The sequence below is a fragment of the Mastigoproctus giganteus genome, chromosome 9, assembly GCF_048544385.1.
Source record: "Mastigoproctus giganteus isolate SK-2022 chromosome 9, ASM4854438v1, whole genome shotgun sequence".
NCBI lineage: Eukaryota > Metazoa > Arthropoda > Arachnida > Uropygi > Thelyphonidae > Mastigoproctus > Mastigoproctus giganteus.
This window is the reverse complement of record NC_143583.1, coordinates 75,965,294-75,983,488: the sequence shown is the minus strand read 5'-3', so window position 1 is coordinate 75,983,488 and position 18,195 is coordinate 75,965,294. Positions and strand designations below refer to the sequence as shown.

Sequence of the window (18,195 nt, the reverse complement as noted above, 5' to 3'; positions counted from 1 at the left end):
TACTACTAAGTTTGGTAATTGCGTCCTTCGCATCCGAAAAGTGGGGCGGGGGGGGGAGGGTGTAGGATATAAACCGTCATAGTACTCTTTCAATTTTATGCATTATTCAAGTTCCCTAATATGCTTTTGTTTTTATAAATACCTAAACAACTTACTAATGGATCAATAATTTTAACCGTACTTATCATCTTCATCCTGTGTGCTGGAGCTACAATAGAAATCTTCTGGCCTTTTTCCAGCATAGCTGTAACAATTTGGGAAGAGATAATAACACCACTTTCCCAGCGGACGTACACGTTTAGTCAGGAGAAGTGTATCGAGAAACCATTTCCTGGAAAAAAAAATAATAAATAAGAAATTGCTTTCTGGGGTGAAACACAATTGAAAAATAACAAACAAGCCATGGGAATATGACTTTACAGGGTGTTTTAATACAATTTAATGTAAGAAAACAAATGATAGATTAGTGCAAAGAAAGTTAGGTAACCAACCGAACTTTATAGAACGCTTATCACTGAACATAATAAAATTCTAAACATAATAAACTAAAGGTTTATTACAGAGTTTGTCTCGGTAAAATTTTTATTATCTCTGTAAAAAAGTTTGCTTCGATAAATTGTCTCTATAATAAACTGTTAGTTTATTACGAGATAATATACCATCTTAAGGAAATAAATAGTTATTTTACCTCGACGAATTAGTCCATTCCTCTTTTGCAGTTTCCTTGATTTTTGTGACTGTCCAGTTAGGATTTTTTGTACGAACCAGTTCGATGGATCTGTTCTGGTAGACTCTCATATCACCCCAGTTAAATTCCCATACTGGTCTCCAGGATTCCCAGTCTATTACGCCTAGACCATTCCAAGATTCTTCTAGGGTTGCGTTCTTTACATCATATTCAGCCATTTTCAAATGTTCTACGAGGTCACCAAGCTGTCGAAATTAGACGATTAAGATTTGTAATTTTTTTTTTTTTTTTTTTGCGGTTATTATTATCTATATCACAATTATTTTATCAAAAAAAGTTAGTTAATGTAGCAGTGCGTTACGAAATGTAAAATTTCATGAAAATTCATCCACTAAAATAACGCGCCTAAAAAAAAAAAAGTGTAAAACCATAATTTTGCTTGTGTTCAAAAACTAATACTGTATCTGTATTATCCGAAAATCAAGATTTTTTTTTTAACAATAAGTCTAATGATCAAAGTGAGTGGATTTACTGTTGTCTGCACTGCAAAGAACTCATGATTTAATGTTAGAAAGAGAGCGAGAGATCGTTTAACTCAGAAGAGGTAAATGGATCACACAAAAATACACAATTCTAAAATAACTAATTTTAAGTCTGTGCTGGAATGTATAGTAAATTACAGGGAGTGGACAAGATAATGGAAACACCTGTGATATGAGTTACAGGTACACACTAATATGGGATTGGGCCACCCTTTGCTTTTAAAACAGCTTGTATTCTACGTGGAACAGATTCCAATAAATTTGGAACTGTCTTAAGAAGGATATTGAAACATTCTTCATGGAGGAGCGTTTCAGGCTCCTTGAGCAATGAACGTGGAGGAAATCTGCTTTCATTGCCATCTCTCAATATGCCCACAGTGGCTCAATAACGCCGAAGTCTGGTGATTGTGCAGGCTATGTGAGATGCTTAGCCTCAGCTTCACGCATCTCAAACAAAGATTGGACACATCTGGCTGTGGTATTGACACATTATCATCTTTAAACATGGCATCGTTTGTGGGAAACAACGTTTGCACCATACGATGAACCTGATCACAGAAGATCAAGGTTCCAGTGGCAGTAATACCCGTTCAGAGTGATGATAGGACCTAAATAATGCCAAAATATTGCTGCCCAAACCATTGTCGATCCTCCTCCATATATGACGATTGGTAGAAGACAGGCAGGATGATGCACTTCAGTTGGAATTCGCCAAACAGACTCTCCCTGATTTTGGAAAAGGTGTGAATGATGATTCGCTCCTTACACCTTTGTATCCCCTCTTTACCATTACCATCAGTAACCAGTGGCTTGATAATAGCGGCTCTTCCTTAAAGTTCAGCATTATGAAATTCTCGCCGAACTGTTTTGCTAGAAACTGGATTACTGAAACTCACCTTAAGTCCTGCAGGTTATTTTTGAGGCAGTTGTTTAATGTTTTTTTCCTACAATCCTTTTCAGTTTTGATTTTCTACCACAGTTCGTCCTATCAGATTTTATTTTTCCATACTTGGGGAATGCAGACATCGCTTTCGATACATTTGCTCTGAATACGTTACACAAATCTGCAGTTAAAGTCCCTGATGCGTCTTCTAAACAATTTGACCTTTTTGGAATTCAGACAGGTGGGTCATTTTCTTCATCTACCTATTTATATCACCTCTAAATAAATATCAGCTTTTATTGTCTTTCCTTCACAGTACTACTGCAAGAAACAAAAAAAAAAATCATCACTGCATGTTCATAAGTACGTCATACAGCCATTAAAAAAAAAATTACTCTTACATATCATGCGTTTCCATTCTGTCCACCCTTATATTTTTGAAGACTGATTCAGGAGTGTTGACAGATGGGCGATGAGGAGCTTTGTCTCTCGTAACCGTTCATTGGTGCGTTCTACTCCGGTTTGTGATGGCAAAACTCTAAAAAGCCTTTTCAAATGGAATCGTGTTGTTTATCTCCCAGCAGAGATATAGGGTTAGTGTAATGAGATATTACAGACAACGGATTTGTGAGAACCGGGGTTTCTTACTATTTGTTTTATTTACTTATCTGGTTACGTGTCGTTATATCCCGTGCTTTGGAACCCAATTTAGGTAGTTGTGTATTATTTTTTATTTCAGCATAACTGGTTCCTCACCCTTCCAAAGCTCACAAGTTACCTGACTGCTTTATTTATTCTTTCTGTCACAGAAAGTTATGGCCACTGAGGATATATTTCTTCTCCTTGTACAGGTTTGGACATACTTTAAACATACTAATGAGAGGCAACAAACAATATACAGTGCCACAGTTTATTATAAAAAAAAGTAATAACTATAGAATTTCTGTTGGTCTCATTTTAGTGAAATTTGAGACAGCTTGAAAAATTTTTGTAAAAGAGTTAAATATAAAATGTCATGAAAATCCGTACACTGGAAATAGGTTTGTTATATCTTGACGGACAGATGGACATGAAGACAATAGGCTCTTAAAGACACGTGCAAAGCAAATGGAAAATTACTTTTCGCCCAGAAAATTTGTTTTATTTGTTAAAATGAAAAGTTACTACGCTCCAAAAAGTTTTGCCTCAGTGTAATTAAAAGAGACGCCTTCTGTAGCTTCCATAAAGCTACACTTTCTACCATTTTTATGATTCTGTTTGATTAGACACCAACTGGTAAACGCTTTCACAATTCTAGCACAAAATCAACCCACAACTCAGGTTGATCAATAGCACTGATAGACCTGAGACAATCTTGAGCAATTCGTTTCCGATAACAAATGATATAACAAGAGAGACTGAACTGTTTATGTAAATCTCAAAAATCTAAGGAATATTCATAAAATACTTTTACCCTCCTCAATTAAAATGCTAACTTCCTTTGTAGCTTAGTGTACGTTTAGCGTTGTGTAGGACAAACTGGCAGCAAGTAACACTCCTCGAGTCTGGGTGCGAGGTTATCCTGGGCAGACATTGCTCCTTAAAGCTCTTCAAACAGAGAAGTTTTTCCTGATTTATTTTCTGCTTTATTGTTTAAATTGTCATATTAACTTATTTTCTAGAGTAGCTTTATATTCCTAGTTACGATACTTAGTTTAAAGTTTAACTTAGACAGAGATTTCGTAGATATTACTTAGTATCGGTAACGGTATCAAATCCACGTGTCACAAATTGAACGAGAGGTCTTTTAACCAAATTTAGTCGATTTATTAACCAATTGTTATATCAAATTATCTTCTATAAGTAGATTATAGACCTAGTCAGGATCCTTAGTTTATTCTAAATTGAGATAGCGAGATTTCGAAGCTAATCAATACTTACGAGTCCGTAGAAATACCGTTCGTGAATTCCCGCCATTTTTACACGATAGCATAAGCTTAGTGTAGTATAGTGCATAATATAATATTGTCAATTAATCAGTAAATCTAATAATCTTGATAAACTTTATTGTCAATTAAATTGTATTTTTAACTCTATAAATATATATAACGACTTAATCGTAACAAATAATTAATACATAACTATAGTGGTACACGTGATACGGAAGTTGTATAAAGGGAACACTAGATACCTAAAAAAAAAAAAAAAATATATATATATATATATATATATATAACATAACTGTTTTGGGATATAACTTAAGGATTTAATTTTTGTTTTAAATTTTATTGAATTAAATTGGAATCATGACTCTGACCAGAGCAGCAAAGCAAAAGGCTCAAGCTAATGGGAGTGCTGTGGTTCAGGGGAGAACTGAGGGGGGCAGTTGCCCTCTGAATCACAGTCTATTAAAATGCACTGTTTGCTTGATGTTTGCGTAGCAGTCGGGTACGGGACATGATACTGCCAAGGGGTATGTCTTTGTGTGTGCACGATGCAAGGAGTGCAAGGAAATCAGGCGACAACTCAGCGTTGTTATGGGCCTTTATGAGACCTTGAAGGACAGGGTGGATGCCCTCGAAGGAAATAAATTGAGGGGCCCATCAAGCTCTCAGCTGCCCACATCAACGCCAGAGCTTGCACGTGGTCATCAGGCAACACAGGGCAGCCCCCTAGGCAGAATGCGCTGGTCCCACAGGAACTAGTAGTTGTTGGTGACTCTATTGTCAGGGAAACGGGGAACATGCTTTGTAAAAAGGATAGGTGGAATAGGACCAGGGTATGTCTGCCAGGGGCAAAGGTTGATGACGTTGTAGAGCGGATATCATCTTTTAAGGGCACAAAAGGTGATATAGTTGTACACGTTGGCACTAATGATATTAAGAGTAGGAGACCGGCGGAATTACTTAGCAAGTACAGGTCACTGTTGAAAAAAAGCCGTGAATTAGGGTTGAACTTGAAAGTGTCTGCAATTCTGCCCAGACACGATAGGAGGGAGTATATGATGAGAGCCTTGTCGATCAATTCGGCCCTGGAGGGATTGTGCAAGGCTCAAGGGGTAGAATTTTTTTCAGCCTGGACTGTATTTGTTAACAGGAGAGATTGCTTCTACAGGGATGGGATACACTTAAATAGAAAGGGTGCAAGAATTTTTGCTGATGCTGTCGAGGCAGTGTTAGGTGGGTCGGAAAACTGCTAGTTGGGGGGGATACAAGGACTAATAGATTAACAGTAGCCACTGGCAGAGGTGGAAGTGATTCTTGCACTGCTTCTATTCAAATGAGCAGAAGTCTGAAAAACAAGATGCAGGATATTTCAGAGACTGCTGGTAGTCATTGCGTTACAAGTAAACACATGGGTTGTGTTAGGGTAGCTAAGAATAGAAACAGGTGCATGTATACCTGCGTGTACACCAATGCTAGGAGTTTGGTAAATAAATTTGATGAATTTGAGGTATTGCTCAAAACATCAAAGGCAGATATTGTTGGGATATCAGAGACGTGGTGTCACACAGATATAAGTAATGCGGAACTGGAATTTGGGGAATACAATGTATATAGAAAGGATAGACAGGACAGGAGGGGAGGAGGGGTTATGCTATTAATTAAGAAACACATAAAGTCAAAGGAAGTGAAGCCAGTTGACATCGATGGACAGGGCAGTGTCGAGTCAGTTTGGTGTGACATAAGCATAGGGAAATCAAAATTGAGAGTAGGAGTGTGCTATAGGTCTAATGACTCTGATGAGTATAATAATATATTGTACAGGGAAATAGAGTGGGCCAGTAAATCAGAGAGTCTTATAATGGGGGATTTTAATTTCCCAGATATTGACTGGAATTTGTGGGTTGGTCACTCGCACACTAGCAAGGCTTTTGTGGATTTATTCGATGATTGTTTTCTACATCAGCATGTTCGTGAGGCAACAAGAGGGAGCAATACTCTTGATCTGATTATCAGTAGTGATTCTTCATGCATTAAGAACCTGCAGATAAATGAACCACTAGGTGGCAGTGATCACAGTGTGTTGAAGTGGGATTTACTCAAGGAGGTAACTACCATCAGAGGTAAAGGGAAGGGTTTTTGTTTTCGTAAAGGCGACTACGATGGTCTAAGACAGTATTTAAATTCTATACAGTGGGACCAACTTATGATGTTACCAACAGCAAACTCAAAATGGGAAGCATTCAAGGAACTAATCTTGGTGGCTACCAGGCTTTACATTCCAACTAAGAAATATTGTTCAAGGTTTAGGCCTAAATGGTTGTCAGATGGACTAATGAGACATGTGGCAGAGAAGAAAAATGCATGGGATACATACAAATTAATGGGTGACATGGAAGCCTATGATAGATATAAGTTGGTCTGTAACCAAGTCATAAAGGAGATTAGGCAGGCAAAGTCAGACTACGAAAAATCCTTGGCAAAGGATGCAAAGAAAAACAGAAAGGAGTTCTTTACATACTTGAACTCGAGAAGGAAAGGGATGAATCAGATTGGTCCACTGGATATTGATGGTTCAACAGTTGAGGATCCTGCTCAGGTGGCTAACAATCTAAACGAGTATTTTGCATCTACATTCACGCATGAGGAGTTATTCAGGAAGGAGAATGATGTAGGTAAAGTAAACATTGGCAGTGAGCTGGATGATTTTGTAATAACTGAGAGGAAAGTGGAGGAGAGATTGTTGAGGATAAACATAAAAAAGGCACCTGGGGTGGATGGGATCTATCCAGTTATATTAAAGGAGGCAGCAAAGGAAGTATGCAAACCCCTAGCCATAATTATGAGAGCTTCTTTGGACTCAGGGGAGGTACCCATAGACTGGAGATGTGCAAATGTAACCCCAATTCACAAAGGAGGATCAAAGGCTGACACAAGTAATTATAGACCTGTTAGTTTAACTTCTGTTCCAGGTAAATTAATGGAGGCACTGGTTAACGAAGCACTGCAGGATCATCTAGACAAGAATTCAGTTATAGCTCAGACGCAGCATGGTTTTGTTAAGGGCAGGTCTTGCCTGACCAATTTGATTGGATACTATGATGTAGTCACAAAAGAACTGGATGCAGGGAATAACTTTGATATTATATATTTGGATCTTAGAAAGGCTTTTGATACTGTTGCACATGGAAGACTGCTGCACAAATTGGAGCAGTGTGGCATTGGAGGCAAATTGCTGCTATGGATAAGGGGATGGGTGAGTGGTAGAAGACAGAGAGTGGTAATCAATGGACACTGCTCAACGTGAACTAATGTTATTAGTGGAGTTCCTCAAGGTTCAGTGTTGGGTCCATTGTTGTTTTCGGTGTTTATGAATGATATTGATGATGGGATATCAAGTTTAATGTCTAAGTTTGCAGATGATACAAAGGTTGGCAGGGTCGTTAAGGACACTACTGACGCTATGCTGCTGCAACAGGATCTGGAAAGGTTGAACAGATGGGCTGAGAGGTGGCAAATGAAGTTTAACATTGACAAATGTAAAGTACTACATATGGGTAACAGTAACCCCAGAGTAATGTATCAACTCTGCGGTACTACACTGACAGTGGTGGAGAATGAAAAGGACCTGGGGGTAATTGTGCAGGCAGATATGAAGTTCTCTGAGCAGTGCAGACGAGCTGCAAGAGTAGCTCATGGTGTCTTGTCAATGATATACAGGAATTTTTCTAGCAGGGATAAGGAGGTGATTATTCCCTTGTATAAGGCAATGGTTAGGCCACATCTTGAGTACTGTATACAGGTCTGGAGGCCTCATTTCAAGAAGGATGTAGAGCTGCTGGAACGGGTACAGAGAAGGGCAACAAGATTAGTAAATGGAACAAAGGGTTGCTCTTACGAAGAAAGGCTTAAGTTTTGCAAATTACAGAGTCTGGAGACTAGGCACCGGCGAGGTGATCTGATAGAGGTGTATAAGGCTTTGAATGGTTTGAGCATGCTCAATGCCAATGGGATTCTTCATCTTTCTCAGAATAATCACCTCAGAGGGCATAAATTCAAATTGAGGAAGGACGGATGTCGGATAGATGTGCGGAAATTTGCCTTTGGCCAGCGGGTGGTTGGTTGGTGGAACCGACTTCCATCACTTGTTGTTGAAGTTGATAGCCTAAACAAATTTAAAGCTCAACTGGACAGGTATTTCGAACGAACGGAGGGGTGAAATGGGAGAGGGTTTTTTTTTTTTTTTTTTTGGCTGATGCTGAATAAGCTTGCTTTCTTGCATCATATGCCTCTACTAATGCTAATGCTAATAATACTTATCGTCTACGGTAACTGCACAGACTTCTCATTCATCCATTGGTAGGAATTATTTATATTTGCATGATAATTATTAATGAATCCGTTGTGTTATTTGATTTTAAATATACTAAAGCAGCTCTAAAATTCAATACAAATTTTATATTATTTTATTTGGTCAGGGTCTCGTTGAGTAAGCTTTTTCTCTTATTTCAGAGTTCTTTGATAATCGTTATTGGTTTTGGCGATACTCAAGTTTTATAATGATCAGAAGAAAAAAACAGCGCAAGGTTCCTCCAAAATTATAGTCTTAAATGTTATGTAACTAATATGAATTGCTGTGGGTACTTTGATTTCCCCATGATGACTTCATTAGTCCTAATGACTTCTCATCGTCGGAATTTTGACGAGAAGACAACTCACTCCCTTCATTAATCATTATTTTTATTAAACACCCTGACATAATTAAGAGTTGGGCTTGCTTAAAATAACGATTACTGTTCTGCTCACTGCTTTGTAATTTGCATCTTTAAAACGTTTATGAAAAACTATACGTGAATAGAATTTGATTTTAATGCTGGATGTTCATAGGGGTAAATTATTTGGGGGCCGACGCGCCCGCTGGAAATGATTTTTTTTTTTTTTTTGCTAAATTGCTGTGTTTAAATCTCTCTTAGCAAATTCCAAAGATCACAATTTAAAGGATTATTTCACGAAATCATTATACAAGGTGGCCACCTACAACTGCTTAAGGAGAGACTTACAGCTTCTTTTTAAGGGATTTTTCACCTGATCATTTTGAATGAAGTCACCCGATATATTTTGCCTTTCAAAAGAAATAGTACTTTTAAGGCGGTCGGCTATAAAATACCAATTGAGCCATGGAACTATTCAAGTAATACTAAGAACAATTAAAGTAATTTTTTTTTCGTATTTATCACGAATTCATATTTATTTTGGTTATTTATTTATTTATTTTTTTGTAATGTGTATCCAGTTTTCTCTATGGCCGCTCACTGCGGGTGATGGCTCTCTGTTTCTTTTTCCTCTTGCATATTAATGATCTTCTTCCATTGACCAGAAATCCTATCCATAGTTTTGCTATGGATAGGATTTCTGGTCAATGGAAGATTTGCGCATTCCACCTTCCAGGTTGAGAAACCTTGCCCTGATCGAACAGCTTCAATGCCCAACTGCAGAACTACCTGATCTCCAGGTAGTTTTGCAGTGGGGCAAAAATAACTTGGTTCATTTAAATCCTTCTAAAACTCGTTACTGTCTTATATCTCTCAAAAAGGATTCTTCTGCGCCTGTGCTTATCTTAAATGACATTCAGATTTCTAGACAAGATCGCATATGTCTATCCAGGTGGGAAGGAGCAGCAGTGCGTAGCACACGCTTCTTGATTAGACCGGGGTTCGAGCCCGTCGCCACCAAATATGGAGGATGCGGAAAGGTCAGGGAATGACCACCGCATATCCCGGAGCAATATGGCCTTAGTTGCTAATGCTCCTAAAAACCAAACAAACAAGCATATGTCTATTAGGAATTACCCTGACTTCTAATCTCTCTTAGCATAAGCATATCACAAATATAACTTCTTCTGCATCTAAAACCTGGGGTTTCGCTTTCGCTCTCGGTGTTACTTTTCTTCCAAACAGCTGTTCACTCTGTACAAATAGCAATTCCGCCCAACCATGGAATAATGTTACCACGTCGTTTGGGGGCACCTGGGACGGTGCCCCCAAACCTTTCTCAGATTCTCTCCAAAAGAGAGCAGTTAGGTTAATTAATGACCCATCTCTAACAAAGTCTACTCGCTGTCTCATAGACTTTCTGTTTCTGCTGCATGCTTTTCTATAGATACTTCCATGGGCACTATTCTTCCGTGAGCTTCTATAATTCCGCTCTTTCTTCCACATCAGCCCGAACACGCCGCAGCCGGTCAGCATCTTTTTTTGTCCAACTTCAGAACTCACAGAATCAAAATTTCTTCTTCCTTGTTTATTCCTTCAACTTTCTTTTTTTTTTTTGCAACAACCTCATTTCATACTTATTTCCTGAAAAATCTATAGAAATTCAAGTTAACGTCAAGAAGTATCTTCTTTCATATTCTCAACCTTCAACCCATGCACAGTACTAAGTACTATAGGTTCTAATACATGTCGTACTTGGGGTTGTCATTAAAAGAAAAACTGGTTATTACTGTATCGAATTTATTTATAACCGATGTTATTCCTTCGGAAAACTTTATAAAGCTGTACCGAAACACAGCTATATAAAGTTGAATATTCCATTAGGATAATAATCCTCTACAATTTGGATAAACAACAAATATATATACCACTTTTTTTTCCCCTCATGCACACGAGATAATCCACAGTAACAAAAAAAAAAATAATAATAATAAATATACATGATTTATATATATAGCAATAAACGTGGTGGAGACAAAATATTTCAATTTACAACAGGCGTGTTATAACTTTTTAAGCACATGCTGATTTGTGTAGGCGGTAACAATCCCTACTTTTGCATTTTACCAAGTAATTATTACTTCATCATTTCTTTGTAATGACTTTTGTAATTTTGAATTCCTTAGCAAAAGAGTAGATAACAAGGATTTCGAATAAAGTGGTCTAACCTTTAAAACGATTTTCCCAGATAATGAATTACAGGAAACGTTCGTCTGAGGTGCCAGTCTTTACAAGGAAAGACTGCATTTTTAGTGGCTACAACTGTTTACTCATTTTTATTTCAAAAAAATAAAATGTGACTTTTATATTTAATAATCTAGATTTTTGATGATATTCTGTTTTCAGTTTCTAATCAAACATTCAATGGTCGAGGAAAACTAAAGAGGTAACCATACTCCTTCCGCTTGCCATAGGCTAATTGCAGCCCTGGTTGAACAGGCGTTTAGGAATTTCTCTATTCTGTGAGAGGACTCGAACCCAGCCCTCTCCAAATACGTGACTAAATCGGTATACTGTCACGGAGGATTAGTCCTTTCTAGATAAGCGGCAAGGATGAAGACATTATACTGCAGACTGATAAGGTATGGGGGAAAAAAAAAAGTCTTGTTGAGTATGTTCCAATAATCTCGACAACTATATTTTTAACTTTCCCTATTTATTCAACTTAATAAGTTTAGTAAATAGGGATACTCCATATGCGATTTTCACTTGTTCTGTGCTTACTTGATTCATTTATTTGTTTCCCTCCAACAGTCCCTTTTGAAATGGGTCAAAAACCGCTCAAAAAAGGAAGAAGCAAGGTGGAAGAAAATTATGAAATCAAATATGACTAGATCTTGGAGAAAACTGTGGCCTGGTTGTATCTAAAATTGCCTTGGATTGAGAGATCCATCACTTCGCGTGAAAAAAAAAACCCCATGAATATCAATGTGTAGAATTATGGCAGCCGGGAAAGTAATAAAGATGAAACGGCATGCACTCTATTTATTTTAGCAAGCGAGTTATTATAAATTACTGGAATAAGTTACCTACATGGGTGGTAGAGGCTGACAGTTTGGGGAAATTCAAAGGTCAGCTGGATAGTTACCTAGGCTCCTACTGACTGGCAGTGCTGGCTATACCTACCCTGCATTTGCAGGGTATCTCTATCTTTTTTTTTTTTTTTTTTTTGGTGGTTTTCGCCTCCCCCCGCCAACCCACTCTTCCCTCTGCCGAGACATTGGGCATGCCACACTGTCAGCAGGGGCCATCTTCGCTGTCGGCCTCTTTCTTCTGTTTCCTACCATCCGGTATTTTGTCCTCACCTTACTTTTCTCTTACACAATGGCTTTTTTTGTGGGAAGCTTCGTCCCCCCGCCACCTCACTCTTCCCTCTGGTGAGGCACTGGGCATGCCACACTGTCAGCAGGGGCCCATCTTCCCTGTCGGCCCCTTCCTTCTATCTCCTCCCTTAATTTTCTCTTATACAACGGGATTTTTATATATATATATATATATGCCCCACAGGTATAAATCTAAACACATCAAAATTATTGCCCGACCTATTTGGCCCTAGAACAAGTTATCAGCGAACAACCCTACGCTCTGTTAAAATTACAACCGTTGCTCAAGAAACAGCGATCATCTCATTCTCAAATCTGGTCCTAGCCACTGAAATCCCAGGAAAGTAGGTGGCAGAACCCGCCACAGTACTCTAACATCAGTGGTACATCCGGTCAGCCTACCCGTGGCACGGTGTGGTAACGTCGGGTCCCACTGGGGGCTTGGCGGCTAATAGACCGGAGGAACAAAGGGTACAACACAATATACAGCACATGCCCCCACATACCTTCAAATCTCTTACCCGATACAATGTACATCCGCGGAGATGGGAGAAATCCCAGGAGCCGTTAAACACTAACATACCTTACACCCAGAGAGGAGGGAAACGCATAGATTGTCTGTTTCTTTTCTTTTGTTATTTTAAAAAATTTCTTCTTATTTTTTTTTTTTTTTGGCTGGTGTGCAGCATAAGCCATAGACTTCCTTGCACCATGTGGCGGCCATTACTTATACAGCAGCTCATTCCGATCCTCTCTTCAGAAGGATTGTAGCCAGGGCTCAGAATGGACCCCGGAATACCGTTCCTCTTCGTCATAGACAATGCGTAAACTGCGTTCTTCATGTATTAACCTGACGAGCATTCCGTGTCGTAAAATTTTTCATTTCCCTCGTGGATCTTTTCTTAATACAGCGTTGACGCCAACATAAAGGCGTAACAAATAGTTAGTGAGCTTTATGGAGAGTTGCCAAAATTTCATGAGGTTATTATCATCATTAATATGCTTACATATGCGTTAAAAAAAAGAAAAAAAAAGTTGAATCTTGATCACCACTATTATGCTTGCATCACCGAGACATTCGTGACTTGGTAATAACTTGTTCTTGTCAAGTGGAAAATTTGATTCGAAACCTCCATCGATGACTGTAAGAATATTTTCTTAGGATTTTTCGCCATTGTCATGTTGGTCAAACGCAGAAGAAACCGGTAGGACTTCGCGATAATTACGGTCATTGGTAAAATGTCTTCCTCGTAAGGCAGATTTCAATGTTGGGAAACGAGGAGAGAGGAAAGGAAGGGTGAGTAATGGAGAATCCAAATGAATATAAAGAGACTTCAGCTTACGGTATACTATTCCGGGTACTTCCTGGAGCATGAGAAGAATACTTAATAGCGGATTTAAAAAAAAAAAAAAAAAAAAAAAAAATTATTTAATTCTTTTAAATCACATGCCGAGCTGAACTACTGTATGTTCTAAAGCAGGGCTGGATTTAAACTTATTGTGGCCCTAAGATGTACGCGTAACATGTATGAGGCACCTTTCTTCTTGCGATTCACCTCTTACAATATTAAAAAAGGATTTTGTAAGTTGGAGGGAGGCCCCTTGTAATGTGAGCCCCTAAGCTGTAACTTGTTTATCGTATATGTAAATCCAGCCCTATTCTATAGGCAGAATATCTTTAATGAAGTTCTGTTTGTTCAAGTTCATTACATTTTTCTGGTGCCAGCTGGTTTTTATTATTATTTTTATTATTACTCGCATACTTTGCGAAAGCAAGCACTGATGCGTTTCAGCCTATTTTCTGAACTTCAACAACACACTGAACATCGAAAATTCAGATTTAATCTGCACTAGCTGACTTTTCTTGAATTTATAGAAAAGAAAAAAAAAAAACACTAAAATAACAATTTAGTAAATTATTCACTGACTTTACAGTTACCTATGTGGTCTCTTGACACTGTGTCCATGGAAACGGGAACACGATATTATATCAGTTGCTAGAAATTAGCTGATATTCGCAATGTCGTTTCCTTTAGGAAGTTTCCATGACATATGTTACTTAAAAGTCGCTTGGTCACATAAAGGAAAAAAATATTTTCCTTTATGAGAGAGAGAGAGAGAGAGAGAGGGGGGGGGGGGAGAGGAATAACCAAGAAAGAGAAGGATGATATCCGGCGCAGGACCCTGAGTGTGCCAAGCCCATACTCACTAAATGTGAGCCCCTGGGGTTAATGTATGAATGTTGCGAGATTTAACCGGTACATTTCCCCCCCCCTTTATTAATTGTAGGGTTACTGTATTGACTAGAGGGTATGGTGGGGAGAACCAGTGAAGGAGAAAACTTTCACTTCAACGACGCGAGGAATATTTATAGGGTTTTTTTTTTTTTTTTTTCATAACGTGGTTGAATAAGCCGATCTGAGGTAACAGTCGCGTGGTTTTTTACTCCCGAGAACTCCAGTTTTTCCTTCAGCAAATAGGCAAATCGACCAGAATACATGCAATTCATAGACACAATATATAGATGCCTCATAGCCTTAGCACACACACACCTAGTCAAAATATGCAGTTTTAAATTTACTTGCAAATGTATATAACCAGAGGAAAACAGACTTTCGCAAAACACAATGTTGACTAGCAGGTGAATTGTCATCCTTTAAATTTGACAAATAACTTTCGGTTTACTTATGCAGAGTACATCCTGTATAACTAATCGGAAAAAGTACCGCAAGAGGGATCTCTTTTTCCGCATTTCCTGTGCCAGACATACATATAATTGACCAGATTGTAATTAGTCGTTCTGCGTGTATTTACATTTCAGTTTCTTACTTAATGCAGTATATTATTATTATACTATTTATTTATATATACAGCGTATAACAAGCTGTTCACGTTAAAATTTTATTTATTTTTATTATTATTTTTTTTTGTTCATTAATGGGTTACAATATTATATTATTTGTTACAGTTTTAATGGTAACTTAACAACCAAATCTGTCGGTCTCGAATAGGAGATGCAGGACTTCGCGAATTTGAATCCCTCCAATCTTTAACCAAGCAGTCACGCCAGATTTCTAATCAGTCCAAGTGGACTAATAAAGGGTTAAAAAAAAAAAAAAAAAAAAAAAAAAAAAAATAGATCAACCATGGAATCGTTCAAAAAGTTCTTGGAATCTCTTAGAACTCGCAAGATTTCTTTAGGTTAAGAACGAAGGGTTTGTTATAAAAGAAAAAGAATATATATTCTTACCTTTAAGGGGAAGTTGTCTTATTTAGCATTTAAATATAATCAAATAACATTTTCTAAAGATTTTTTATTTTCCGTGATACTTAAATGGCTCCAATTTAGTTATGGGTTCAGAAAAGGAGGACGGGCTTCGCTACGCCACTGGATTTAAGTTCCTCATACAGGTAAAAATCTGTCCACAGTACACATTGAATAATACAAACACGATATGTTAATAGTTCCTGGAAACGACCCAAAAGGAATCAATGGTCATATAACGGTGATGAATATTAATAAACCAATCAACAGAAATTCTGTTTTATAAATGCGTGACCCCTGGAAACAAATGAAATAACCGTAGATCATAAGTGCTGAAAACTCACACGCAAACATTGATAGCTTTTTAGGGGTGCAGAGGAAAGATTTTCTTGAAATATTTATTATTTTTGCAATTCTTCTATTCAAGCCCACCATCAAATTAATTCACAGCAATAGAAGTCAACTCTCTCTCTCTCTCTCAGGGTAAGTCAGAAATTTTTTTTTTTTTTTTTTTTGGCTGGTGCAGCATAAGCCTCAGACTTCCTTGCACCATATGACTAGTAATAATAATAATAATAATAATAATTTATTACGTGGAACAGAACATACGGGGAACATGGAGATAACACCACGACAGTGGTTATGATTTTTTTTTTAAATAGACATTTGAAAATTGACTTTGAATTCTTGTCATTTAATGTATTGCTGATTACATTATATTGTAATAAAAAATACTTCTTTACAATAGACAATACTTAGGTTTCCATACTTGCGGTATTCCTCCATTTATGTCTCCTTCAGGAGTGATTTTTGGATACAGCCCGAGATCACGCTCATAAAATATAGCTATTTTATCCCCTTGGAACTTCTCTCCTGTGTTCACCAATATTTCGTACCGTCTCAATATTGAAGTTAGATTGAGGTTGTATCTATTAGAACAGTAATCTGACGGAGCATTCCAAAACACTTTGAAATCAGGTAACGTTAAAACCATCAACAGTGAGCATAAAAACTGAAGCACGAATAAAAGATAACCCATCGTTGGAGAAAAATCAACAGTCAAAGGTAAAATAACTTTCTTGTGTAACTAAAACATTTCTTTTACGATTCTTGACATCTGCTATTCTTTTTAACACCTGCTATAAACTCTGCTAAAGAATGATTGGTTACTTCAAATGGGAAGTCACAGCCGGAAGATTAGATATTGGCATTAGTCCAGGAATAAAATAAAAAAAAAAAATGTACATTTTCTTCGATAATGATTTTGAAAGAAAGAACTTCAAAAAGTTGGTGCCCTGCCCTTTTTTTAGGTATGTATTCATTTTGTCACTTTATTAAAAATTTAGCTAACGTTTCTTGTCCTAAAACTGATTAATGTCATAGTACGATGGCTTCTAGTCTCTAAGTCTTACTAAATCAATATTAAAAAACAGCAAGAGCTTATTATTAAGTGACTCAGCTCGTGAGGTTTCAGTTAATAAGCTCTTGCTGTTTTTATTATTGAATTGTCAGAGTAATCGTTAATTTGGGTGCATATTCACATTTAGCAATTGTGCTTACCGTAGTGCTGTCACACGCTGTACTCGAAAAATTTGCAAATTGGTAGAATTTTAAGTCGAAAGCGCACCAGTTGTTAAACTACATAAAAAAAAATAATAATAATAAATAAAGTTTTATAAAACGTTAGGATGGTTGTTTCCAATTATACGTTCAAAGAGAACTATAATTAATTGTGTCTGAGAATATCCAGAACCAATGAGAAGTGGTGTGTAATGTTGGATAAACTCCAGATTAAAAAAAAAAAAAAAAAAAAAAAATATATATATATATATATATATATATAATATTGTTTTTGTTTCTAAATATCAGAGTTCCAGAACGATTGCAGTATTTCGAATTGGAGCAATGGATAATATAGTAATTCTTTTTATTAAGAATATGCAGTATAACTGTTCACGAAATCAGGAAGCAATATATTCACTGTTTCTCCATTACAGTGCAGAGGGCGGGGGGGGGAGGGTTATCGCATCTTGATTGCTCCACTCCCTCCCTCACTAACCTTTGAATATATATCTTCTGATGTGATAAGATAGATAATGCTGGATAAATTCAGTATTAGCATGGTGTGGTTTTTGCATTTTCATTGTTTGGTCTTCGAATGCAGCCAATGCAAACAAACTTATTAGCATGTTTTTTTTAGCATTCTAAAATTCCAATTTTTTTTTCTTTAAAAAAATTCCAAGCTCAGGTTCAAACCTTTTTTTTTTTTTCTTCATCTCATTCAGACTGCCATGACTTTTTTTTCTCTGTCGCTATTTCATGAAATGTGCTCAGGAATTAATTGAGAATAACTGAAGACTCTCGGGCTATCATTGACAAAACTTATGAATGTCCATTGCTTTTTTCAGAAAATTTATTCTTAAAAACTGCTAAAAACTAAGTTTTTAAAACTGCTTAAAAACTGCTCACCGAATACAGCGATTCAATGTTTTTTTTTTTTATCGATGAAAGGTATGTCTATTCGTGAAGTGGTGTTCATGTTCAGCCTTTGTAAACGAAATGGCAATCAGTTGTAAATATCAATATTTTATTTTATGTAAATGACAACAATTTAATTTAGGAAGACGTACAGGAGACCTAACTCCCCTATGTTACCCATAAAAATCTACATACTTGTATTAAGAAAATCATCCATTCCATTATTCATCCATTACTCAGCATGAGAAATATAAGTAGCGAGCACTGAAGGTTTGAATTCAACAGTATAGGAGTAAAAGACATACAGAGGGATGAATAGAAC

At 37.1% G+C, this 18,195-nt stretch overlaps 1 protein-coding gene across 1 annotated transcript in view; it reads right to left on the bottom strand.

Moving 5' to 3' along the window:
• LOC150080466 (dietrich's hyaluronidase-like) overlaps positions 1-16,434 on the bottom strand; it is a 30,212-nt gene extending 13,778 nt beyond the window's left edge. Inside the window, exons 1-3 of the mRNA XM_090380700.1 lie at positions 16,165-16,434; positions 689-933; positions 182-331 (exon numbers count right to left, since the gene is read on the bottom strand). Of these exons, the coding sequence (XP_090236826.1) occupies positions 182-331; positions 689-933; positions 16,165-16,434 (665 nt within the window). The remainder of the gene's footprint in view (positions 1-181; positions 332-688; positions 934-16,164) is intronic.
• Positions 16,435-18,195: the final 1,761 nt, after the last annotated feature.